This window comes from Momordica charantia (assembly GCF_013281855.1).
Source record: "Momordica charantia cultivar OHB3-1 chromosome 9 unlocalized genomic scaffold, Mcharantia_2.0 BLBB01000009.1, whole genome shotgun sequence".
Classification (NCBI taxonomy): Eukaryota; Viridiplantae; Streptophyta; class Magnoliopsida; order Cucurbitales; family Cucurbitaceae; genus Momordica; species Momordica charantia.
In genome coordinates, this window is record NW_028275167.1 from 5,375,067 (window position 1) to 5,402,102 (window position 27,036).

Sequence of the window (27,036 nt, forward strand, 5' to 3'; positions counted from 1 at the left end):
TTAAAGTGATCATCTTTTATTTTGAACTCAAATGTTTAAATCATTATAATTGGAGACTTGAAAAGTTAGGAAGGATATGATTTGAGTTTTTAGGATCTGGCAGTTTTTTTTTCCTCTCTCTCTTCTTCTTCTTGCATTGATAGAGACAAAAGTATCAAAAAGAATACCTATGTAAAATTTATATAAATTTACCACATCATTTTGGTTTAAATACTACTGAACTAAATTTATTTGTTTAAATACTACAAGTTCGTCTAAGTTGTTCCCATGATTTTGTCTATTTCTTCGTCCGCTTAAAAACCACTCATGATCTTCATCTGGTCAAGAATGTTGAGATTAAAAAAAAATTGTATAATTAATTTTAATTGTTGAATTTCTAAATTGAGGTTAATTTTGTAGTAACCTTATTATTTTGAGTGTATGTTTCCTTGAATTGACGTGGGTTGTTGTTGTTATCTTGATGTGGACTGATTGCTATTTTCTTGTTGACTACTCATTCTTTATTTTATGTTTATATTTTTTAATTAATTAACTTGAATTTCTAAATGGACGTGCTTAGTTTTGACAAATAAATTGTAATGTGATTATAGTGATTGTTGTTCTATTTTGTATTAAATGTTTATATTTTAATTGTTAAATAAATTACTTATTCTGCACATTATTTGCAGGGAACAAAAATTCAAGTCCTAATGTTCAACGAAGTTATAAAAAAAATTGGAAACATTCTTCAGAAAAATAAATACTTTTTCATTGAAAATGGAAATGTGAAAACGGTTAATTTAAATGAAAAGTGATAGGTATAAATTTATATAAAATAATTTATGTATTAAATATTATAATTTGTTATTTGTCATATTAAATCTCTATTTCATTGTGTAGATTTTATTGACATTGTATTCTCTATGAGATTAATGGTAGAAATGACAATGAAGAAATCAAACAAATAAATTTACTTCACAACTTTCATTTGATTACATGATATGTAATTAAATTTTCATTATATATATATTCTCCATCATTTTTCCCTTTTCTTTTTGTTTCTTTTTAAATTCATGTCAAAAGTATTAAATATCTAAATTCAATGAGAAGTACATGCAAAATTTCATTAAAAAAATTATGTTCTAAAAATTTTAAACCACGTGCAAACGCACGTGATTATAACTGGTATAAGTAAAATTCACAATAATAAATAAGTTTCCAACGTGAAATTGAAAATTTAGGGTAAACGAAAACCAACTGCATCGTGCTAACGAGCAAGAAAAGACCCCTTCCTATATCGTGTCCCATAATAGGTCACATTCTTCTACCCTTTCGACCCATCCTCTTTGATTCAGATTGTGGGGCATCAACTTGATGTAGACCAAAAAGAAGAGGCTTCCTCGTGGGCTGGGCTAGCAGAGTATAGTTTTTTGGGGGTGATAGTGGAAAAGTTGACACATAAGTCAACCTTACTGTCACTCGACAGAACCGTACATGAAAGTTCAACTAGTCCCCATGTTCCTCAAATGGATCTCGAGATATGGGTATAGCACAAGCATCTATGAGAGGAAATTCAGGCTCACCATTCGTCTCCATAGCACCGACCCCAACCTCGAGGATAAAATTTAATATTTTCCCATATTTTATTAGGGAAAGAAATAGCAAAAAACGAACTTGAATAACTAAGGGCTCGTTTGATAACCATTTTAGTTTTTGGTTTTTGGTTTTTCTTGTTTTTAGTTTTTGGTTTTTGGTTTTCTGTTTTTTAAAAACAAAAACTTTTATAACCATTTTTTATTTTTTGTTTTTAAAAAAACAGAAAACCAAAACATTTTTGGTAACTATTTTTAGTTTTTTGTTTTTAAAAAGTTAGAAAATTGAAAATACATATTAGAGAGACAAAATTTTAGGTAGAGTAGAGATGACAATAGTGTGGGTGCGAGTGAGGATGTTCTCCCCCATTCTCATGATCGTGAAAATTTTTAGTCTCTGTCTCCACCTCGTTCTTGGGTCCGAGAGATGTTCTCGAGAAAAATTGTTGGTTTTATAATTGTTTATAATTATTTTTAGAATTTAAGTATAAAAAAAGTGTAATAAATATATATTAATTATTTAAAAAATGGAATCGGGGACAGGGACGGGGTCGGGACATGCATTTCCTATTTTTGGGACCCGATGATGAGGAAATTTTTGTCTTCCCCTAACGTAGACATGAAAATAGATGCAAATAAACTTTTGGAATATAAATTTTAGAAAGATAAATAAAAAGATTTAGAAAAAAATAGTGAAAGAAAAGTTAAAAACAAAAAGATAATAAAAAATAAAGTCGAGAGGGAAAGGATGTTAAAGAAAAAAAGAAATTATAAAGAAAGAGAAAAATTATAGTGAAACAAATTTAGAGATAATAACAAGATTCAAAATATAATTTTTTGATAAAATAAATAAATACAAAGATAAATAAAAGTTTCATTAAAAGAAAATTGAACGAGAAAATAAAATCTAATTTTAAGAAGAAAAAATAGATTATGAAGAGAATGAAAAGTTATAAAACATGAAATTTTAGAGAGAAAAAGATAGGAAAAATATTAAATTTTTAGAGTGACAAATGAAATTGGTCTATTAAAAAAAAAGAACAAAAATACAGAAAATTTCGGAGGGAGACAAATAATAATAATAAAATATGAAAAATATGAAAAATTTAGAGAGAAAAATAAAGTTTGTGCACATAAATTTAGAAATAAAAAAAATAAAATGAAAAGTAAATTTTTTAGAGATAAAAATGAGAAAGAAAAAAAAAAGTTGAATATTAGAAGAAAAAAAAGATTTTGAAAAAAAATTGTTTTTAAAAACTATATATTTTTTTTTAAATTTACAAAGAATTTTAAAATAGTTTTTAAAAGGATTATAACAGACCTAAATTTTTCTTTTTCATTTTATCTTTTGGTGTGCTCTCGCACAAATGGCATTTTATTTTCAATAATATATATATATATATATATATGAATTTGTTCTCCCTCCAAAATATGACATGCGTGCAGTAAGAATTTTAAAAGTTGACAGCGATAGTCTTGATTCTAGTTTTATGACAATATAACATGCATTCCTAAAAACATAATATTAGTTAAACTAATAAATAACTATTTTATTCTCCTTGTTTGATGGATAACTGCCTATAATCTATAATACATTAAAAAATTAAATTTTATTAAAAAAAAGACGTTGAAAAAATATTTGAAGACACCTTTTTCCTTCTTTAATTTATTAATTTCTATGCTTTCAATAATTTATTATAAATATAAAAAAATTTTTGAGATATTATAAATATTAAATTAATTATTAATTACTAATCATTAAATGTATATAGAACCTAAAAAGTTAGAATAAAAAGGTTTTTCTTCGACACAAAATAAATTTTTGTTTTTCTTCAACACAAAATAAATTTTTTCTTTGATTTAAATTCATGCTAAAAATTTTAAAAAGGTTTGTACTTTTTATCATGTACTATCATGAAGATAGAATTTCTTTTCCCATTTTTTTTTCAACGCTTTCAGCTTTATTCTGTTTTTATTTTTAGTTCTCTCGAAACATTGCTCTTAAATTTTATTCAATCTTGAAAACATCTATCTTGGTGGCATAATATTATTCAAGTTTCAAGAGATGCGTATGTCAAATCAATATCTCAGATCCTAGGATTACAATGTTACCGTTCACAATATCATGAAGCTAAATTGAATATTAGTAGTTTTGAAGCAATCAAGATTGAGCATATCTATTTCAAAAGATGAGTGTATTGCTAGGATTTGGATTTTTTATTTTATTACTTTTTTATTTTATAATTAGTGTACTTTTTAAATTTATAATATTTATTTATAAAGATAGTAATGTGTTGATGGATTACAAACTCATATTTTAGTTTCTTCTGTTGAAAAAAAATGATGTAAGTTGATACCTTCAAAAAGTTTTAATTAATTTAAATTATAAATTAATAAACTAATTATCAACAATAATTTATATAGAACCTAAAAGGTTAGAATATAAAATTTGTTGTCATTTCATTTTACAAGAATACAATTTTAAATTTTAATGATTTTAATTATAATATAAAATTATATAAGTAAAATAATTTTATCTCAAGTTAAAAAGTTTAATATATATAACAAAATGTTAGTTTAAAAATCTTTATATTTTTAATAAACAATAAAAATATTTTAAAAAAATAATGGGCTCAGGTTAATTAACATTTAAAAATAAAAGTATTAAAATACTTATATATCTTTTAATTAATATATTTAAAATAATAAAATGTAGGCTAAAATTCATTAAAAAAATTGTTAGGAGATAACCCATTTCAGATATTTCAGATATTTTTCAAAATTTGTCCATTTTTTTGTAATATGATGAAAATTGTCTTCACGGGCTTCAATGATCCTACCAAAAATTTTGATGATAACAAATTCTATTTACTAATAATTTTAGTGTTTCAAATTGTCCGTGTAGAAGCTTTCGAATTACTCGAATCGGAGATCAAACAAAGAAATTAAAGTCAAACCAAGTTAGTGTTGAAAAATCATACGTGGTAAGTGAAAATGGACAAGTGGAACATTTAGAAGTTGAGACATTGCATAATTAACATACATATATTTTTGTTGATTTGGCATTCAAGAATTTAACAAATGAGAAGATGACATGTGAGAATTTCAAATATGAATAAACCAAATTTCCAAAAATCTCATAGTCTCTAATATACCAATTCACCCTCGAACTCTATTTTAAACCACTAAATCCATAATTCTCTATACCAATTCATCAAGCAAAACTAGCTTTCTCCTCTTCCGTTTTTGCTGTCCAAATCTCTAAATTCTTATTATCTCATATATAAAAAATCTCTGATTATCTCATATATAAAAAATTTCTGATTTTTATTATTGTGAGAGATACAACATTAGAATGAGAGCTGAGTCTATGTATTTGAGCAAATTTATAAATTCAATTCAGTGGTATTTCCTTGTATTATTTAAAATGATCTTGAACTAGTGAAACAGATCGTGTAGGTTGGGTCCTGAACTTGCAAAAAGAGTGGTCGATTGGTATTGTTCTCACCTATAAGAGAACCATTGCAGTAAAATTGTCAAGATGGAGTCTTAGGGAATGAAATAAGGATTTTCAACCTACTATAAAAATTTCTGGTGTCATCCCTCTCCTTACTCCTTAATTTGTGTATTTAAATCTAGTTTGATTTTTTTTTTCTTTTGTTATTCTTAATTTTAGTTTTAAAATCTAAAAATTTGTAAGCAACCATATTCACCTCTATAGTGTTGTTATATCGATCCTACATAAATGTCGATTATTTATCCCTCATATTGATGTCAAACTTATAGATACATGGAAATGTTGATGGACATACTAAGGTGTCAATGGATATTTAATACCATACCTAAGAATACCGAGATTCTTAAAATCTCAAAAGAATCATAATTTTGTTATATATACTTTACACTTATTTACTGCTTTAAAAGTTATTTCAATAATATGAATTCAAACTTAGGTTGAACATGAAAAATTTTACTTTTTGTTTTCTAAAAATTTCAACATTTTATTTCGATCATAATAATTATAGAATTTTAAATAAGCTGAAATCTCATGGACAACATCTTATATGAATTCAAACTTAAAAGTTTGAACATGAAAAATCTACCTTTTGTTTTCTAAAAATTTCAACATTTTATCTTTGATCATAATAATTATAGAATTTTAAATAAGCTGAAATTTCATAAGCAAGATGTTGTGTGATATATTAACGGACCATGAGATACATTAGTCAATTCATACTCAATTCATATTATGAATGTACTAAAAAAATTATGAACGGGAGATGTTATCGCTGAACCATGCTCTGACCATATTATGAATTATTGGTTCGAGATGTTATCGTTTGATTTTGAATCTAGGTTGTGATTTATCTTATTTAATATACATATTTTGAAGAAGTTTATATAGATACATTTTAAATTTCGTCTTTGTTAATTATTGTTTTTCCCCATTAGTAGTACTGTTTTTTTTTTTTTTCTTTTGTTTCAAAGAAGATTCACCAGCCAGAATTCTAAACCTAGAATATTTGAAAATCATATTCAGAAAAGTCTTAACATATATTTCTGAGAGGATTACGAGAGACTGAGAATCATAGCCGTTTTTTTATGTTTCATAAAACTAATTGTAGATGAATATACCTAGAATGTCATTTTTGAAACACCTTTTTAATAAAATCTATTTATTGCTATGCTTTTAAATTAAATGTGAGATTCTCGTAGAATTGTGTGTTTGTTAACAAAATTTGAATTTTTAATTTTGTTTCTTTAATAAATTTACATTGATTTCATATTGATATAGCTATGTATCTTTCTCATACAATCAAATTCCATCAAATATTTTTTCAAATGGATTAGTTTAACACAACAATTTTTTAAGCTTATACCTTTTTAAAAGAATGCAATTTGATATAGTAATTGTTTCTCTTAATATTTAACAAATAAATTTTGAGTAAACATAATGATAATAATTATCTTTAAGAATTTGATAAATTATCAATAACAAATTGTGTAAATTTTAATTGTATAACTATTTAAGTCATTAGAGCTAAATCACGGTAATTTAGTCCATACAATAATTTGTTTTTTCATGTTTAAAATAATTGAACGATTCGGTTCAATAGCTCGGTTTTCTCAGTTTTATGGATTATACTAGGATTGACATAATTTCTTTATTTTTAATAATGTTCTCGAAACGCTAAATAAAGTCAAAGTCTTAAATTTAAGGTCTTTTGTTTTATATTATTTAATCTTTTCATGTAGATTACTTTTAAGTTATATATTCACGGTACCTTTTAATATTTAGTTAATGTTTTTTTCTTGTTTAATTTAATATTTAGTTAATGTTCTTTTCATGTTTTAAAATATATTCACGTTATATTTTAGTATTAGTTTTTCTATTTTATTATTAGATATAAGTTCTTTGATAAAATAAGAGATCTTTGTAGATATTTCGGGAGAAATAAGGTATGAATTCTTTAATTTCCACTCTTTCAATTCCTTTTATAAATGATTTGTAAAGCAATAGACACATTGTTTTGCAACAGACATACCTCTTGATCAATCACACCCATATGGAAAGGGATGCACTGCTTCTCTAAATAGACACATCATTCAAACAATAGCATCCGATAGTACAGACACCTCATTGAAACAATAGCATCTCCTAGAAATATATAGTAGAGAGATGAATGATAAATTGGGTATATTAAAAAATGAAGGCAAAATAGGAAGATAAAAGATTATCCTTATAGTCTCATTTAGATATAACTAGTTAATATCAAGTGCATCGCACGTGGTTATAAACATTTTAATATAATATTTTTAACAATTTAACATATAGAATAACAACCCAACAGAACTTTTAAATGCACTAATATTTTGTTTCAAATAAAATATATTTAATATAATATTTCTACCAATCTAACATATAGAATAACAACTCAACGGAACTTTTAAATGGTACTAATATTTTGTTTCAAATAAAATATATTATTCGTTGTCAATTTTTCTTTTTTAAGAAAACAACAATAATCTTTTTGTGTGTTTTCTTAAATTATTTACTCATTCTTTTATCTTTTGTATATTATGTAATAAGGAAGAATGAACCAAAATTAAAGAATTGAAATTTGAGAGAGAAACTAAATACTACGTATGCCATGAAATCATTGAGAAAATGTGAAATAATATTAAGATAAATAAGAAAACTAATACTAAAATATAACATGAATATATTTTAAAACGTGAAAAGAATCTTAACTAAATATTAAATCAAACTTGAAAATAACATTAACTAAATATTAAAACAAGAAGGTATTATGAATATATAACTTAAAAGTAATCCACATAAAAATATTAAAATAATCTAAAAGAAATCAAAGTTAAAGATAATACGAATACATGATTTTGTTACTCTACCTCTTAACCGATTAAATATGTTTCTGGAATCTCAAATATTTTGTTTGAGATGGTTCAGTTTTCACTCACAGAAATAAGAAAAATTTTCATTAATATTTTGGAAATGAGTTTTAGGTCATAAAAGAAAAAGACATAATCTTTCATTTTATAGATTATTTGTTATGACACTTATACGTGGATAGATGCATCACTTCATCAAATAGTTGTAATTTTCATTGGATTAACTTCTCTCAACACACCTTTTTCACTCAAACAGTTACAACTCTTTTGGATTAAACTCCTTGTTTCATCGAATGGTCACAACTTTTTGGATTTGTTATCTCAACAGACATTTTAACTCGAACAGTCGTGTCTCTCGTAGAAATTTGAAGGGCAAAATAGGTATATATTTAAAAGTTAGGGGCAAAATAGGGAGACAAAGATTCTCCTCCATAGCCCCATTTAGATATAGTAAGTATAGATATAGATATAGATATACAATCTATTAGAATAATTATTTCTCTTAATATTTAAACAAAATAAAATTGGAGTAAACGTAGCAATACATTTAAATTGAAATAAAAAAATAATTATCTTTAAAAAGTTGATAAATTGAAATAAAAATATAATTATCTTTAGAAAGTTGATAAATTATCAATAACAAATTGTGTAAATTTTAATGCTATGTCTTTTTAGTCATTATAGCTAAATCAATCTAATTTAGTCGACATGGTTTTTCATATTTAAAATTGTACCCACCGTATTTGGTCCGGCTTAATTTTTGTTATTTATCTATTTATTTTTATTATTACTTTATTAAGTTGTATTTTAATTGTTTTGGTTTAAAATAACATAAGTTTACTTTATTATAAGTTTTAATTAAGTTAGATTTAATAAAAAAATAAATTTATTTTAAAAATAATTTGATTTGATTTTTTTACTTTTATTTTATAAATTATGTTTTTTTATTTAAACGATTGTTTTTTAATCACAGTTTTTTTCCTCTTTGATTTTTTCCCATCAAAGCTGCGTGGTCTCCTCTCATTTTTCTTCCCATCTCCCTTCTTTTTTGTTACTCTCTTTTACCCTCTCCATATTTTTCATCTGAATAGAGAAGGAAAGTACTAGGACCTTTAGAAAAACTCAGTTGTATTCCTCTCTCTGAGCCACCTTCTCTTTCATCTTCTACCTCTCACCACTCACTCTTTCTCTTTCTTCATCTTCTACCTCTCACCACTCCCTCTTTCTCTTTCTACAACTCTACAGGACCGACATGCATACACGACCAACCCACCAACCCACGCGACCAACGAAACAAGATTCACAGATCGCTGCTGGTAGACGGTATAGTCTGATATTAAATTCTTCAAATAGAGAAGAAAGCCATTTCTCTAAAAAAAATTCTCAATTTTGAGAATCCAAAATTTGTTCATTTCTATTTTTATTTTTCGTTAGTTAAGAGATGGAGATGAATACTCCATTTCATCTCTCACTCATTTCTTATCTAACTTAAAAAAGGAAATCAAAAAGATCTCTTGACTCTTGATCTCCTACAAATTTATCAGGTATCTCACTTTGTCTAGTTTAGATACTTTTCTCTTTTTTTTTAACAAAATTATTTTTTAAAAACATAAAATGATTTATTTTAAATAAACAAAACCTTTAAAATATGTTTAAATATGTTTTTGAAAAATAGTAAATGATTTTGATAAATGGTTTTCTTTTTTTTATAAAAAGAGTTTTTTTTTTCTTTTGGTAAATAAAAGTTGATTTCGAAATAAATAAAAGGTTTTTTATTTTGTTGCTTTAATTTAACAAAATTCCTAACTTTTTTTTTGTTTTAAAAAATAAATTAAAAGTTTTTTTTTTAAAAGAAAACAATATTTGCATTTAGGTTGTTGTCATAGTGATATACATGCCTCAAAATAAATTTATTTTATTTTATTTTTTTACTAAATAATTATTTTAAATAAAAGATTTCGTTTAGAATTTTTTTTAAAACAAAATTAAAAAATACAAAGTTTTTATTTTAAAAAGGAATATAGCTTATAGCTTATGGCGTTGGCACATTGGTAGGATGATTGGTGGCGACTCCAAATCCTTATCGAGACCCTTCAAGGGATGACGTCGACCGCTCCACATCGCTTTGACGTTGCGACAAAAATAATTGAACCAAATTAGTAAATTCTACTCGATTCGGATTAATTGCTCGATTTTTCTCAACATCCCTAAACTATATACCCTTGTGTATATTAAGCAATGCTAGAGTTTAACATAATTTCTTTATTTTTAATTGATAAGGATGTTCTGATCAAGACTCTAAACAAAGGCTTAAATTTTAATGTCTTTTATTATATATGATTTAAGGGACCCAGTTAGATGCTGATCTTTTACTTGAACTCAAAAAGATGCTTACAATCATTAGAATGGGACTTGAAAAAGCTAGGAAGGATAATTGATCTCGCAAGTTTTTTTTTTTCTTTTTTTTTTCCTTGCTTTGAAAGAGACCAAAGTATCGAAAGAATACCTATGTAAACTTTATAAATTTACCACATCATTCATGTTTAAATATTATGGTGGTCCATGTATTTTATTTTGTTCATGAACTCTGCACTGGAGCTGTCCCTCCAGCGGGACCCTCAACTGGAGCGACCCCTGCGGCGGGACCCTCAACTGGAGCGGGACCCTCAACTGGAGCAGGACCCTCAATGGGAGCGGCTCCTGCAGCGGGACCCCCAAATGCGACGGCGGGACCCCCAACTATGGCAGCGGGACCCTCACCTGCGACGGCGGGACCCTCAACGGGACTCGCTGCCCCTATGGCGGTGGGACCCTCAACGGGACTCGCTGCTCCTGCGGCTGGACCCTCAACGGGATTCGCTGCTCCTGCAACTGGACCATCCATCGGACTTGCGGCTGCAGGACCCTCCACCGGACTCATTTCTGCTGCAACAGGACCCTCCACTGGACTCGTTGCTGCTGTAGGACCCTGTACCGGTGCTCCCATAGGACTCTGCACCGGTGCTCCTATAGGACCATGCGACCCGAATGCACGGAAGGAAAAAGGGCGATCGAGGTCAGCCTCTCCAGTGACATCGTTGAAAGTGGCACCCACCTCCCCACAAAACTGCCAAACAAAAATTAAGAAAAGGATGTGAAAAAGCTTAGAGCCTCTGGCCATTGCCATGGTGAAATATGTCTTAAAGTTTGAGGCACAAGCTAGTTTCACAGAGGATGGTTTATTAAGCAATTATAACGAAGTTGTGGGTGCTTGAGAAATTCAGATGATCAATGCCTTATATATACTTGTTTGATGGGAAGTTATATATAGAAAAGTTCAATAAATTTAGACTGCTTCAAACATTTTGGGTTGTACAGTTTTCTATTCTTACGATTTTTAAGGGCATAACCACCAATCATTCCTGCTGTTCACGCATGTGTGCCAATGATTTTTATGACACTCAGTTTTATCTTAATAAGTTTTCTTTTTCAATAAATATATTTTCTTATTGAAATACTATTTTTCTCCTTATAATTTTTTTTTATTTATTTTGGTCTATAAACTTTTAAAATATTCATTTTGATTTATGTACTTTCAACTTGGATTCGTTTAGCCTATAATGATTTATGTACTTTCAACTTGTGTTCGTTTTAGCCTATATATTTTTCTAAAACGTTCATGTTGCCATGTAGTTTTAAAAAGTGATCATCTTCATCCCTTCATTTTTCTTTTTTATCTCATTTCTTTCGATCACAATTTTAACATGATAATTTACCCACTAAATTTGACACTTAATAAAAATTTCTTAGATGCGACCATAAATTTATAATTTGTATTAAAAAGTTTCCATTATACGTATGTATAATTTATGTTAACATCTTAAGAATACAACCCTCCTCGGCCACACCACATTGCCAATATATGTTTTTCTTTCAACCTATATTCTATCATTTATAAAAATTAAACAAATTATAGACATCAAACCGAAATTAAAATGTTTTCCTCAGAGGTTTTGTTGGGATTGCATTGCGTTAGATTAATCCACTTGTTTAAGTTATAAATTTATCTAATTTAAACAAATACTAATTAGATGATGGGCTCGATCTAGTCTTAAAATATACAAGTTTGGTTAATATTGGGGTTATAAGGAGTGCAAACAAAGTCCCACATCGACTACGGAATGAGTGATTCATGGTATATAAGAGATGACAAATTATCTCCATAAGACTTTGGGCAATATCAAACCATTGTGGAGATACTCGGGATACTTGGATACCATTGTCCTTAACAGTTAATTGGTTCGAGAATTTGAAACTCCGACCTCAACTGATTGTAGATGAATCTATTTATCGCTAGCATTTAAAAGTGGGATTATTGTGGAATGGTGAACTTGTACTTAAAAAAAAACAGAAAAATAAGAACTTGCTAACAAAATTTCAATGTTACTCTTTTAACAAATTTAATATTCGATTTTCATATGTCTATGGTGTCTTTCTAACACAATCAAACTCTATCTAATATTTTGTAAAATTGATTAGTTTAACACAGCAATTTTTCTTTTTGAATTATACCATATTTTTGTAATAAGAATACAAGTTGTTATAATACATGTCTCTTAAACAAATAAATTTGGAGTAGCGTAATAATAAAATTGAAATTGAAATTAAAAAGCTAAATAAATTATCTTTAAAAAATTATAAATTATCAATCTTAAATGGTGTAAATTTTAATGATATGTCTATTTTAACTATTATAGCTAAATAAGGGTAATTTAGCAGAAACTATAATATGTTTTTTCATATTTAAATTCGTTGAACCAAATCAGTCAGTTCGACTGGATTCGGTTAAAATTCCTCCATTTTCTCAGTTTCATGGACATCGTACCCTTTATTTATTAGATTATTCTAGACTTCACATAAATTTTTTTTTATTTTTAATCTAAAAAGATGCTCTCAAAACTTCAGAAATCTTAAAATTTAGTCTTTTGTTATCATGATTTTGGAATGAGTATGATTTAAGTAGTTGAGGGACTAAGTTAAAATCTTTACGAAAAAGATGTTTTAATCATTACAATTTCGACTTAAAAAATTGGAAGGATGATTGCTTTACCAAAGTATCGCAACAAAAATACCCAGGTAAATTAAATTTACCACATCATTTAGGTTTAAATACTAATACTAGTGTGGTCCATGTACTTTTTTTTTGTTTTTTTTCATGGACTCTGCATCGGTGTTCCTGCAGTGGGACCCTGCACCGGACTTGCTCCTATTGCGATCGGACCCTCAGCCGGACTGGCTGCTCCTCCAGCTGGACCCTCAGCCGGACTGGCTGCTCCTCCAGCTGGACCCTCAGCCGGACTGGCTGCTCCTCCAGCTGGACCCTCAGCCGGACTGGCTGCTCCTACAGCTGGACCCTCAGCCGGACTGGCTGCTCCTACAGTCGGACTCGATGCTCCTCCAGCTGGACCCTCAGCCGGACTGGCTGCTCCTACAGTCGGACTTGATGCTCCTCCAGCTGGACCCTCAGTCGGACTCGATGCTCCTACAGTCAGACTCGATGCTCCTCCAGCTGGACCCTCAGCCGGACTGGCTGCTCCTCCAGTCGGACTTGATGCTCCTCCAGCCGGACTGGCTGCTCCTCCAGCCGGACTGGCTGCTCCTCCAGCTGGACTGGCTGCTCCTCCAGCTGGACTGGCTGCTCCTCCAGCCGGACTGGCTGCTCCTCCAGCCGGACTGGCTGCTCCTCCAGCTGGACTGGCTGCTCCTCCAGCTGGACCCTCTGCTCCTCCAGCTGGACCCTCAGCTGGACTGGCTGCTCCTCCAGCTGGACCCTCAGCTGGACTGGCTGCTCCTCCAGCTGGACCCTCAACCGGGCTTGCTGCTCCTCCAGTCAGACTGGTTGCTCCTGTGACAGGACCCTCCACCGGACTTGCTGCTCCTCCAGTCGGACTGGCTGCTCTTGCGATAGGACCCTCAACTGGGCTGGTTGCTCCTCCAACCGGACTGACTGCTCCCACGGCAGGACCCTCCACCGGACTGGCTGCTCCACCAGCCGGACTCGATACTCCTGCAGCAATAGGACCCTCCACCGATGCTTCTGCTATAGGATCCTGCATCGGCGCTCCAATAGGACTCTGCATCGGCGCTCCAATAGGACTTTCCTGTGTGTCTGCACCATTTAATCCAAATTTACGGAAGGAAAAGGGGCGATTAAGGTCAGTCTCTGCAATGCCAGTGACATCATTGAAAGTGGCACCCACCTCCCAACAAAACTGCCAAACAAACACTAAGAAAAGGGTGTGAAAAAGCTTAGAGCCTCTCGCCATTGTCATGGTGAATTATGTCTTCAACGGAGATGATGGTTTATTAAGAAATTATGCAGAAGCTGCTTCTTCTTTTTTTTTCTTTTCTTGTTTTTTTTTTGTTTTTGTTTTTTTGGATAATGTAGAACCTGTTGGTGCTTGGGATTTTCGGATGATTGGAAGCCCTATATATACTTGTTTGATTAGAAGTTATATTTAGAAAAGTTCAACAAATTTAGACTGCTTCAAATATTTTTGGTTCACAGATTTTAATGCCTACGAATTTTAAGGGCATAACCTCACCAATAATTCTTAGTTGTAGGAAGAATTCTCGTTGTCCACGCGTGTGTACCAGTAATTTGATGACACCAGGATTTATATTAATAGGTTTAACTTTCTCTGAGTATTTTTTTAAATATTATTTTGGTCGTTATAATTTATTTAAATATTATTTTGGTGGTTATAGTTTCCTTTTTATTCATTTTGATTGTTATATTTTTCGTTTGATTCATTTTGGTCTATATACTTTCAAAATGGTGGTCATGTTCATTTCGTCCCATATACTTTCAAGACATTCATTTTGTCTCTTACTTTTAAATAATTATCATTTTCGACTCTTCATATTTCTTTTTTGTCTCATTTATTTCCATCAATATTTTAGTATTTCACTTTTTTTAAGCTTAACTTACTAAATTTTTTAAATGCAAATTTATGTATTAAAAGGTTTTCATGATGTGTATACAATTTGTGTTAACATTTTATAAATAGGAACCCAACATCTTCTCCAGATTTTCAATATATTTTTCCTCTTGACTTATATTTTATCATTTGTAAAATTTAAATAAATTACAGAGACGAAATTGAAACTAAAATCTTGATGGGAGAGATCAACCTTGTAGTTTTTTTATTTTTATTTTTAAAATGAACCATTTGCATTTTAATTTAACTATAGAAGATAAAAGGACAAAATCTTCTGGTCTTTGAAGTTTAGAATAGGTGTCTATTTTAGTTGTTGAGGTTTGTAAAATGGTTCTTAATAGTTCTTCAGATGCTTCGATCGTTAGTTGACTAACTTTAAGATGATGTGGCAGTTAAATTACTCATTTGACAATCGGATTATCTTCTTCCTTCTTCCTCTTTTAGAGGAAGTTTCCAAATATGTATGGACGACGAAATTTGCTAGAAAAGAGGAAGATAGGAGAAAATTAGATAGAAAGGAGAATGAAGAAAGGTATCAAATATATGGCCAACTCAATTATAAGATACCAAACGCTTAATTTTTTGTCGTACCCTTATAAACAATCTTCCCCTTGATCCAATAGAGATTCATCTACACAGTCAAGCCTAAGGCGTAGCTTTAAATGCCATATATGATACTTTCTCTTTGAGTTTAAATCTATATTGTTTCACTTAAAAAGATCTCATTTCAATGGAAATATTATCCTTTACTTATATACTTAACGTTTCTCACTTCTTTACCCACCACAAAATGAATTAGTCTCCAACTTATAAGTTCAAAACTATATCCTACGCTCGATTTTAGGAGAAAAAAAAAACATATCCTAAACTATTTCATTTTGTTTTAAAATGAGTTTTTAAGTATTGTTTAGGCCTAGATTAGACCGATCTAATATTAGCTCATGTATTTTAGTGTACAAGTATAAGCGCGAAACTTTTTAAAGCTTAGAAATTAAAAAAGTAGAACTTTAAATCTGATGGACCGAACCGGGTTGAACCGGCCCAACGATGACAGTGACAGAATGATAAATCCTCCATTTTAATGGCCGAGCTTCATTTTTGCTTCAGATGGCGCAACGCGCGAAGCCAATTCCGCTCCATTGATGATAAAAGGATAGCGTTCTCTTTTTCCCTGCATCGGAGGTCGTCTGCGAAAGCCATGGCCGCCGCCGCCTTCTGCTCCTCTCTCACCTCCATTCGAGTAATAGGTTTTTTCTTTCTCCTCTTTGAGTTTTTCAATTCCGATTGCTGTTGAAACGGATTTTCTAGGTTTTTGCTGAATCTTTGTGATTTTGCTGTTTCTCTTCCTTTATTCTTCTTTTGCAAGTTGTCTGTGTGATTTTGAAGTTGAAGCTTGTGGTTTATTGTGTTGGACGAGCATCTTTTGAGCTTTTAGGTAAAGGATTTGACCAATGGTGATGTTAATGTGACTGGAAATTCTCTATGAAATTTTCCCGTTTTCCTAAGTACTGTTCTAAAGAATATAGCTTAAATTATGAGTTTGGTCCGTTAGAAATGTTTCTAACAGGGTTCTTAATTTTCGATTTTGTGTATGATAAATTTCTGTTGCTATCTCCATCAATGCCGCCGGACCCCTAATTTTCCCCAAATCAACCAACCATGTTATTCTGAAGAAAATAATACAGTTAGCATGGCACATAAACATTAAACTAGATAAACTTTTTAAAATACAAATGTTAGATAAACACAAATTTGAGAGTTCAGAGATGGATAAAATCTTGAAAATTTAGGGATAAAAACTTATAATCAAACCAAATGTAAGAGTTTGTATGAACTGATAACAAACTGCAGCACCTGAACAAGAATTCTATGTTTGTATTTGATTTGTATTTAATCTTATTTGCAAATGGTTTTTGGTTTTTTTTTTTTTTTTTCCAATCCTTGTAGAAAATTGCTATCACATTTACCAGATGTTTAGAATTATTTCTTTGTTTCCTTTAACAGAGAGGCTTTAAGCACCATCCTCAAAGAAATCCAAACTACAGATTCCAGGCGCTCCAGTGTAGCTCATCCTTATTGGGTTCTACTGTTACCTCTTCCAAGGTTGCTCTGTTATTAGCCTCTGCCACCCCTCCATTAAAGCCAGCTGCTGCATTTGAAGGTACAAGAACTACCCCCTTTGCCCTGCAAGATGCATCAATGGCTGCCTCTGATTTCACGAAAAACATGGCCCTGGCCGACCTCGACCCAGCAACGGCAAAGCTCGCAATCGGCTTTCTGGGTCCGTTTCTCTCGGCATTTTCGTTTTTGTTTATTGTGAGAATAGTGATGTCTTGGTATCCAAAGTTACCTGTGGGGAAGTTTCCATATGTTGTAGCTTATGCTCCAACTGAACCACTTCTAATTGTGACAAGGAAGGTGATTCCCCCTCTTGGCGGAGTTGACGTAACGCCTGTTGTCTGGTTCGGATTGGTTAGTTTCCTCAACGAGATATTGCTCGGTCCCCAAGGACTGCTTGTTCTTCTTTCTCAACAGGTCAGCTGAATCTAGAATGGTTTAGAGAAGCATTTTTGTTTTCTTGTTTGAAATTCACGTCTGTTGTAAGATTCTCCATGCTCTGTATATGTAATTGATATGTTACCTGAGCCTTAGTTCCAAAAAGGAAAAGAAAGTGATAACTTGTTTTGTTTCCCTAGCAGGAGAAGAATTACTAAGAAGATTGCTTGAAATTCTTAATCAAGGAAACCTTTCTCCCCATCCCAGAAATTTTAGTGGTTCAGATTGGTTTCGAGCTAAAACCAACCCAGACTAACATGTCGGGACTGAAATTTCGATCTTTGTCAAACAAAACGGTTCAAACTGCCCAGCTAAAGAAGGTGACTGTGAGTACATTACAATCAACTAGAAGATGATCTTATAAGAAACTAATTGTTCAAAAGTTGGGAAGTGATGCATTTGAAACCTTTTTTTTTAGTTGCCTAAAAAATGTTATTCAACTTTTGAAAAAAGACTCAGAAAACTTAAACTACAGATGACAGTCCGATAAAGCTAAGCGAAATCGAGATCTTGTGTGCTTAGACTTTTTCCAAAAATATGACATTGTATCGCAACAATCTTTGTGTACTAAAGACTTTTTTTGTAAAATTATGACATTGTATCGTGGATCAAATTCTTCACAAGAGTTAGCTATAAAGATACTTTCGAAAGAGAGAGAACAACTCATTCAACTGTAAAATGCTCACCTCTAGATTTTAACTTCACAAAGATTCCATCTTTTCCTAACATTCATCATAATCAATCCAAGAACAGACTCCATTTTTCTAAACATTCATCATAATCAATCAAAGAACGTCACATTACAAGGAGATGGCTATAATACGAAATTAAAAGAAAAATCTTGACGAAGTTCGATTTACAGGGAGGCTTGAGCCAAAAATACTAAATATATAGAGGCATTTTGCTGAACATAGTTTATTTTCCCATCTTCAAATTAAACTCTTCTCGACTACATTTTTTGCAAGTGAACAAACTTCAATGATCAGCACTGAAAAAAGGGGTGTAATAAGGATCATCTCCAATGGTAACTCAAGCCCTAATGTCAATACTTTCTCGTATTATGAAGGGCAGAGCTGAAAAAGGAGGAGTTTGCCCCATCTTAGCCTGTCAAACTCAAAAAAGATTTTGTAGTTTTACTCTAGTCCCCAAATTTTTTACTCGAAAGATTATATATATAAGCAAAGTTCGAACGTAAACAAAATTTGCCCTTCCCTAAAAAAAAAATTTTGGCTCCACCCCTCTATTCAAATGCTCCAACAAAATAGATAATAAAAGCAGCCATGCTATCATGCTAGAGTAGAGTCACATCAAATTATTCAATTCAAATTTAGAAAGAGGGGATTGGGTTCAATCCCAAGTAAGCAGAGTAATAATACACATTTTTCAGTATTGTAGGTGCTCTAAATGAATATAGCTCAAAAGGAAAAAGGAATGAAATTATAGAAAGATGATTGTAGAAGAGCTCACCTAAGAGGGAAATAAAAAATTTGAGGAACACAGTGATCTGCATTCAACTATTATGAATTTTTCTGCATTTGCCTTTTCAAATTTCCAAGAGGACCAAAATCATTCTTCTTTACATCCTGTTTACTACAGTTACAACTTCCAATGTTCAAATTTATACCACATCTCAGACACATACCTTTGCATCCCGGGTTGCATATCGCATTCATTGTGATTTCCAGATGCAAAATGTCTCTTATGTTCTTTGATATATCTATTTCTTTCTCTACAGGAGGAAAGTAGAGTTGGTCATCCAAATCAATCAACTCTTCATCATCTTGATCACTATTTTGATCGAATGTCATGAACTTATCCTGCCCACTGATGATTCCCATGTTTATGACCTCAGGTTCCTCAATCGGTTCCTCGCTCAGTATAAGTGAAAAATTTGAGAAAACACATTCAGCAGCAGGTTCACAACACCTGCAACATAAACAAAAAAGAAAGAAACCACAACTTTAGCAGCATGATTCAGATTGCAAATCAAAAATAAATCAAGCAAAAGACCCGTCTACATTCATCATATTAACAGAATTCTTCTTCCTTTTTTCTTCCCAATGATGAACAACAGAAATTATGATAAACAAAGTAGGTTGATACGGAGGGTAAGAGAAGAAACAGACAAAGCAAATACTTTATCCCAGTTCAACAAGAGATGTGACTATGAGAACAACTAAAACCAGTTAGATTGTAATTTAATAGTCAAAATTGATTAAACCAAATCGAAGGCAATCTAATAACAGAACAGAGAGTACCTTGAATATAGGAAGATGTGCATCATAACATAGTGTTTTTGCTTTGGCACATACATGGAATGAAAAATGATTACATATATTATGTTCGAGTTGATTGAAATAGAAATGCCGTATATATGGAGCTAATTTGTAAGTGAAATACCTATAGCAATCAAGAGTGATGACAGTTTTAACAATCCCATCAAGCCTCAACTTTTTTTCTTTCCTTGTAACATCAATAGAGATTTGAACAGGCGTTCCGAATGGATAATCTTTCACAGCCTTTGTTACCCGCAGACCCATCTTCGATGCTCTAGATTTCGAGACATCGGTCGAAAGCTTTTCAAATCCAAGCCTCTCTAATGTTGTGCAGTACTCCACATGAGAAACTGAAGAGTTCCTCTTATAAGTAACTGCTCCTTCCCAAGGTGACCCCATCTCTTCAGTGTCCCCTTCTTGATCCTCCCAATCAGAAATTATAATGTTGTCTTCAAAAAGGGACTGATAAGCAGGTTTCACACCCTTTAGGGAAGCAAATTTTAGCATGGTTGCCTGGATATTTTCCGTAAATGGAACTTTACAACCAACAAAGCGGAAATTAGAATTGAAAGAAGCATTCCCTTTGGATTTCAAGAAGCAAAGCCTAATAAATTCATTGGAATGAGAAGATGAAACTATTAATGATGTGGGAAATGTAGCTGACATCTTAAATACTTCACATAGAAACAAAATTAAGAAATTTCCCAGATGCAAATATATCCGACGATTGTAATAACACTGGCTTTCGAAATTATAAGACTAGTTCATCAATTAATGGAGGCGAGCGGAAGCAATCCCATCCTACAAGAACGTCAGAGAAACTAGGTCAGACTAGACTACAAATTAACAGATGGCGTTAGAATCTTGATTCAAAATCAAGTTAATTGGCCGATTAAGTCGGGCATTTCTTCAAACAGTTTGTGACGATTTGGAAATGAACTTCGCTGGAGATTCAAACAGAAACAGTAGAGTACCGAGAGAACTATATCGGATCAAAAGAGAAGAACAGAGCACACAGTGTATGAAATCAGAAAAAAATACCTTTTCCGCGAAAATGGTGCAAGATTTGGGTGAAATTCTGCAGATAAATTCTATCCACAGGCTAAAATCTGGAAGGTGTTTGATTTATTTATAGTGACTTGCCATTTTTTTCCTTCTTCAGTTCTCATATCGCAAACCGGCCGCTGACGTCAGTATTCTAATTTCTAGGTCAAATAAAAGATTAAAATATGAAAAATCCTTACATCCGTGAAAACTTAAATTGTCTTTCCATCCTTAAATGTTTGACAATTAAAAAAGATAAATATAAAAATAAATAATTATCTCGGTCAATGTTGGGAAATTTGAAATTTTGATCCCTCCCATAATTCACTTTGACCTCATTTTGAAAAAACATAATCGATGACCCACTCTTCTTTATTTATTAATAATTTCATAATTTTTAAATGTAAAATTACCATAGTACCCTCATGTTTCAAAATCAACATCTCCCCCCACAAATCTCTTTACAAATCTTTATTCCCCCACAAATTTCTCACAATAATTAATTCCAACCTTAAAAAATCTAACTTTTAAAAAAAATATCTAACTCAAATAGTAAATTAAAAGTTTAATATGGAAAAAATAAAAAACGTACATAATTACATAATTTGGGCGAATTTAATTACAAAAAAGTCAAGATTAAAAAAAAAAATTTGAGACAATATTGCATGCTCAAGATTTAATTGATACTAATAGGGCCAAGAGGAGAGGAGAGAAAAAGAGTGAAAATGCAAAAAAAAAAAAAAAAATGGAATTTGGGATCCCGGACCGGGACAGGAGGATCCCTGTCCGAGATGGTTCAATCCCGGACCGGGATCCTCCTATCCCGATTCGGGATCCCAAATTCCTTTTTTTTTTTTTTGCGTTATCTCCCTCCTAATTCCAGTTTCTTTTAGCCTTTATTGTCAATTAAATCTCGAGCATTTAATGCAATTTTGGCACGATATTTATGAAACCTTAATTTTTTTTGTAATTAATTCCGAAACAAGCATTTATTCTTGAATCATGCAAATCTTTTTTCACCCTAATTTACTTATTGGAGAATTTAATCTTCAGATTTTTTTTTGTGTGGATTCGTTTGTTAAGTAATAAATTAATCTATATTAGATTCAAAATTTAAAAAAAAAATGCTAAGGGTTGGGAGGAGAGATTGGTAGATAAATTTACTTAAAATAAACAAGGATATTTTGGTAATTTTACAAAGACAAAAAGTAGAAAGGGGTCACAAATTAAAAAGTAGGGATCACAAATTAGTTTTTTTAAAAAATGGGTCAAAAATCCAGATGAGTTATATAATGAGGCTAGAAACCCCAATTTCCCGTCAATGTTCTAACAATAATTAGATAGATCCTCTCACTTATTAGAACGTTAAAATTTCATGTAGCACAAGAATATGAAAAATTTTCTATACACTTTTATTTATTATTTGTCAACACAACAACATTTAAAATATGACGTGGAACCATGAAATAAAATAATATATCACACAATGGTGTATCAAAGTGTGAATGGAAAGAATGTGTACTCTCGTAGTACTATAAAAACTCCCAATTAGGACTTATCCTTAAAATATTGAAACTTACGTCTTTTTTTTAATATGAGGTATGCAATTTCAACTTCCAACCTTAAAAGAAAAAGAGAAATATGTTATTATGCTCATGTTGGCTTGATATTGATATATATTGTTGAAAAGTTTAGGGAAGTTGAGGAATTTATAAAAATGATTTCAATTAATAAATAAGTATTTTTGTTAAGTTTGAATATTATTTTGGTATATGTGCTTTCAAGAGAGAGTTTCTGCACCTCTCTCTAAGAGATACGATAAGTATCAAAATCGACTGAAGGAAAATGAAGAGGCGGCTACTCTCCTAGCCCAACCCATGTTGGAGCCTCCTCTTTCTGGTCTACATCAAGTGCATTGAATGTCACACAATCTGAATCAAAGAGGATGGATCAAGAAGAAGTAAACCTGAGTGGATCTGCGGCAAAGCAGAGCAAATGTTTATTTTAGTCGTTTCTCTATTTTTATCTTTTGTCCATTTTAGTTCATGTATGTACTTTTCATAAATGGTCTTTTCTTCAACTTTTTTTATCATAATTTCAACATGACACTACATTTAATTAATTTTTAAAATATAGATATAATTTTATATTAAAAGGTTTGCATTAAGTATAGAATTTGTATAAAGATTTGGTCACTTTTTAAAAGTACATTAATCAAAATATAATATTTTAACCCATTTTTAAATTTAAGAAGTATTTAAAAAAAAACTTATAAATCTTATTATTGGTATTTCTTTTCTTCTTTTTTTTTTGAAAGCTTATTATTAGTATTTCTATCCTAGAGTATTTTTTTGGTCAAGTTTCCTGTGTTTTGACTGATTTCTTTTATATTACAATAAATGTGACAATAGGTGATCGAATCTCCAACTTCGAGAGAAGTAACATGACAGTTTTTGTTGAATTAAACTCATTTTAACTTTTTATATTTTACCGTTGTTTATACAAAAAGTCGAATATATATATTAACATGTCAACATGTAGTTATGGCAGTGTTGTCTTACATATTTAAGGTGGTTTTATACTTTTTATTTGTTAAATTATAAATTTGGTTGACGTTTTGTTCTAAACTTTAGAAAATTTAATTATGTGGACTTTAATTCGTGATTCTAAGTAATTCTTAGTATTAAATACCATCAAGGTTTTATGAGATACTACAAAAATGTAGATTTATTTTATTTTCTTTATCTTATTATTTTATTTTTTTAGTCCAATTGATGAAGTGGTGGAATTCGACCTTATCTTTTAATAAGAGACGGATACCAATTACTATTGAGCTAGACTCATGTTGACAATATTTATCAAGGAGATGATATAACTATTGAATGATCTTGAGGATGATTTAGCACAATATAACAAACAAATGATAGAACAAATACACAATCAAACAAAATAAAGCTACAGCTATTAAACTAAATAGAAAAATTGAACTTATGATCATTATATCTCCGATTCTTCTTGTCATTTGATAATCGTTTTGGTTTTTATTATTTTACTTTTTGAAAATTAAGTTTGGTAAACACTACTTTTCACGTATGTATTTAATTTTTTTGTTTTACATCTACTTCTTAAAAACTTTTTCAAAATCTAAACTACGTATGCTCTTCAGAAACTTATTTTTGTTTTTTTAGATTTGGCTAAAAGTTCAAATATATTTCTAAGGAAAGTTAAAACACACCAAATAAATTACGTGCAAACAAACATGATTTTCAAAAACTAAAAACTAAAATATAAAATGATTATCAAACAAGAGCGTAATCTTTTACGTCAGGCATGTGAAAAGGAAAGGGCCAACGGAGAAGAGCTTCATGTTGTTGTGAGGTAAAAATTCATAGGAATGGAGAAGAGCACCAGAGAGTCCATTGTTGAGGTCAGAAGGAGATTCACAGTTGTGTAATGGAGAGAGCTCTGCAAAAGCCCTACACTCTTTCAGCTCCCTCTTATCTTCTACCTCTGGGGGAGAGAGTGTTGCCAAAAAGTAGCCATTTGCATCACTTGCTTCACTTAGAAAGGAGTAAGATTTTGCCTCATACCCATACTCATCCACTGTTTTGCATGTTATTCTTGCCACAGCTTCTGCAAAATATTAAACAAATCGGTTCGTTATTGCTTTTTTACTTTCAAGAACTCGTATATACTAAGACCGAAATCTTAATTATTAAATAGATGACCGAACTTCAAAAGCAGGTAGGTCTAGAGGAAAAAGTTGCGAGTGATATGTTCTTGCATAACTTCCAATATATACTAAGATTAGCACGGTTAACAATATTAGCCCAAGTATTAATTACACAACCTTAACTATCAACCACAAGTTGATTGAGATTGAAGTCGTTTAAGTTGAGCCAAAGTTCTAATACCTAGATATCCCTATACTACAAACCAAGTAGCTAGAAAGAAATATAAAGAAGAGGAAGCGCTCTGATCTAATAAATCTGTTCTCGCCCTTTTTGGAGGTATTATATATCCTTTATGAAGTCAATTAGGATACGCGCTCCAAATAGAGAGGAAAAACTTAATTACAATAATTAAGTTCACCCTATATTCGAAGGAAGTTCGAGTAAAAAAAAGAAAGAAAGAGAGAATTGTTGTGAGATAGGAAAGTCAATTCCTCCTATACTCTCTCATGGAAACATTAAATAGGATATTCTTAATTTCTGCTTTGTTATAACCATCATCCAGTAACCACAGGATGATCCACAAGAAAAATATGCTTGGTTGAGCTTGTTGGACACTAATATCATATCAAGACTTGTGAGATTGCATCTCAGAATCAATTGGCAAGGAGAGAAGTAGCTCATATATCTTAATTATAAATTTATTTTGTTAAGTCCCTTGAAGATATGGAATCCTTGACACTATTTTTATGAACTCGGTTAGAAAACACCCGTCCAATGAACATCTTAGAAGAAAAAAGACTCCGCCATCACATATTCAAGTTCAAAGTCCAAATCACAAAAGAAGATATAGAAAATTTGATGTAAATTAAAACCATATTGTTAAGTACTTTACCTTGAAGAGGGGCAATTGTTGAGCCAAATTTGTAAAGAATAATCCCTTGGATACCAATCATGGCAGAGAGAAGCCTTTCTTCTTTATCCAATTTGGGTGTCAAAAGACCAGAATACCCACCACCATTGTTATCCCCAGCTGAAGAAGCAATGCCCAAAAGTGGCAAAAAGATCAGCACTAAATTTAAAGAAGCCATTAACAAACAGCCATTTTCAATATTGATGGAAAGGATAATATTCAAAAGAATTGATTTGGGTTTCAGCTCTGAGGGGGCTTTTATAATATATCGAAGCTCCCCCCTTAAAATAAAATAAAAGTTATATAATATGCTTCATGGTCCAGCTATAATATGCATGTATATGCATACATTTCTATACAATTACGAATTTTATTTGGTTATTATATATATTATATGAAAGTTGTTGGATACACGATGGGAACAAACATTATGGGACTTTAGTGGCCTAAGTTAAGGGTATGAAAATGATGGATATGAGTATAATATTTAAGAAAACAAATTCTTCTAATTCTAAGTTGACACATTGTTCGTAAAAAGAAAGGTTAAAATACATTTTTGATCCTTGAGATTTGAGGTGGGTGTCTACTTAGTCCCTAAAGTTTCAAAATAAACACTTTTAGTCTCTAAAGTTCAAGGTGTGTGTCTAATTGGTCCCTGAAGTTTCTAAATGAACATTTTTTTGTCCTTGAGGTTTAAAGTAGGTGTCAACTTGGTCCTGAAGTTTTAAAATGAACGCTTTTTGTCCTTGAAGTTTGAGAAGTAATTCTAAATGGTCCCTGATTTTTTTTACCATTAATTAACTAATATTAAAATGACGTGACAAATTGAATTTAAATTGTTTATTGTAGTTGCTGATGTGACAAATTATATTAATTAAATAATATATGTTTGGTAGGCGGCAAAGACGTGGTGGATGCCGGAAAACGGTAGGAGAAAGAGAGAGGAGAGAGAAAGTATCATCACCTACACATGTATTATTTAATTAATACAATTTGCCACATTAACAACTATAATAAACAATTTAATTGTAATTTGCCACGTTATTTTAATATTAGTTAATTAACGGTAAAAAAGTTCATGGACCATTTAGAACTGTTTCTCAAATTTCAAGGACGAAAAGTGTTCACTGTAAAAATTCAGGGACCAGATTGGCACCTACTTTAAACCTCAAAAACCATTTAGAACTATTTCTCAAATTCCATGGACCAAAAGTGTTCATTTTAAAACTTTAGGAACCAAGTTGACACCTACTTTTAAATCTCAAAGATCAAAAATGTTCTTTTGAAACTTTAGGAACCAAGTAGACACCTACTTCAAATCTTAGGGACCAAGAGTGTTCATTTTAAAACTTCAATGATCAAATAGACACCTAACTCAAACTTGAGAGACAAGAATATATTTTGTCAAAAATTTCTCGTGATGCAAAAATAAAGCATGAATATAAAACCAATAATTCGTGGATAATAGCTTTATATTATGCTGGTAATTTCTGTTACGTTGAAAAAAATACTCTTGCAATATAGTTTGTTTGAATATATTTATATATTCTTGTAGTGTAATATAGTTTGTTTGAATGGTAGATTTTGTTTAGTATATTTTGAATATTAATTATC

General features: G+C 31.0%; 3 protein-coding genes across 5 annotated transcripts; 1 reads left to right on the forward strand and 2 right to left on the reverse strand.

The window, feature by feature from the left end:
• Window positions 1–16,049: 16,049 nt before the first annotated feature.
• CCB3 (cofactor assembly, complex C (B6F)) lies at window positions 16,050–17,935 on the forward strand. 3 transcript variants are annotated; one of them, XM_022289207.2, is made up of 3 exons: window positions 16,050–16,202; window positions 16,967–17,497; window positions 17,659–17,935. In XM_022289207.2, exons 1-3 carry the CDS (start codon window positions 16,161–16,163, stop codon window positions 17,674–17,676), a joined length of 591 nt encoding a protein of 196 aa, XP_022144899.1. In that variant the 5' UTR covers window positions 16,050–16,160; the 3' UTR covers window positions 17,677–17,935. The 3 variants fall into 3 exon arrangements, with proteins under 3 accessions (XP_022144899.1, XP_022144908.1, XP_022144916.1); XM_022289216.2 differs by having other exon boundaries at window positions 17,662–17,935; XM_022289224.2 differs by lacking the exon at window positions 17,659–17,935 and having other exon boundaries at window positions 16,967–17,657.
• Window positions 17,936–18,820: 885 nt separating this feature from the next.
• On the reverse strand, window positions 18,821–20,990 carry LOC111022150 (BTB/POZ domain protein, putative (DUF177)). Its single transcript, XM_022299319.2, has 3 exons — window positions 20,836–20,990; window positions 19,919–20,595; window positions 18,821–19,444 (listed from the first exon to the last, which is right to left on the reverse strand). The coding sequence occupies exons 2-3, from the start codon at window positions 20,458–20,460 to the stop codon at window positions 19,036–19,038; spliced, it is 951 nt and encodes a 316-aa protein (XP_022155011.1). The 5' UTR covers window positions 20,461–20,595; window positions 20,836–20,990; the 3' UTR covers window positions 18,821–19,035.
• A 3,009-nt stretch (window positions 20,991–23,999) lies between these two features.
• On the reverse strand, window positions 24,000–25,633 carry LOC111020897 (protein SEED AND ROOT HAIR PROTECTIVE PROTEIN-like). The gene is made up of 2 exons (XM_022297700.2): window positions 25,405–25,633; window positions 24,000–24,471 (listed from the first exon to the last, which is right to left on the reverse strand). The coding sequence occupies exons 1-2, from the start codon at window positions 25,598–25,600 to the stop codon at window positions 24,158–24,160; spliced, it is 510 nt and encodes a 169-aa protein (XP_022153392.1). The 5' UTR covers window positions 25,601–25,633; the 3' UTR covers window positions 24,000–24,157.
• Between the last annotated feature and the right edge of the window lie 1,403 nt (window positions 25,634–27,036).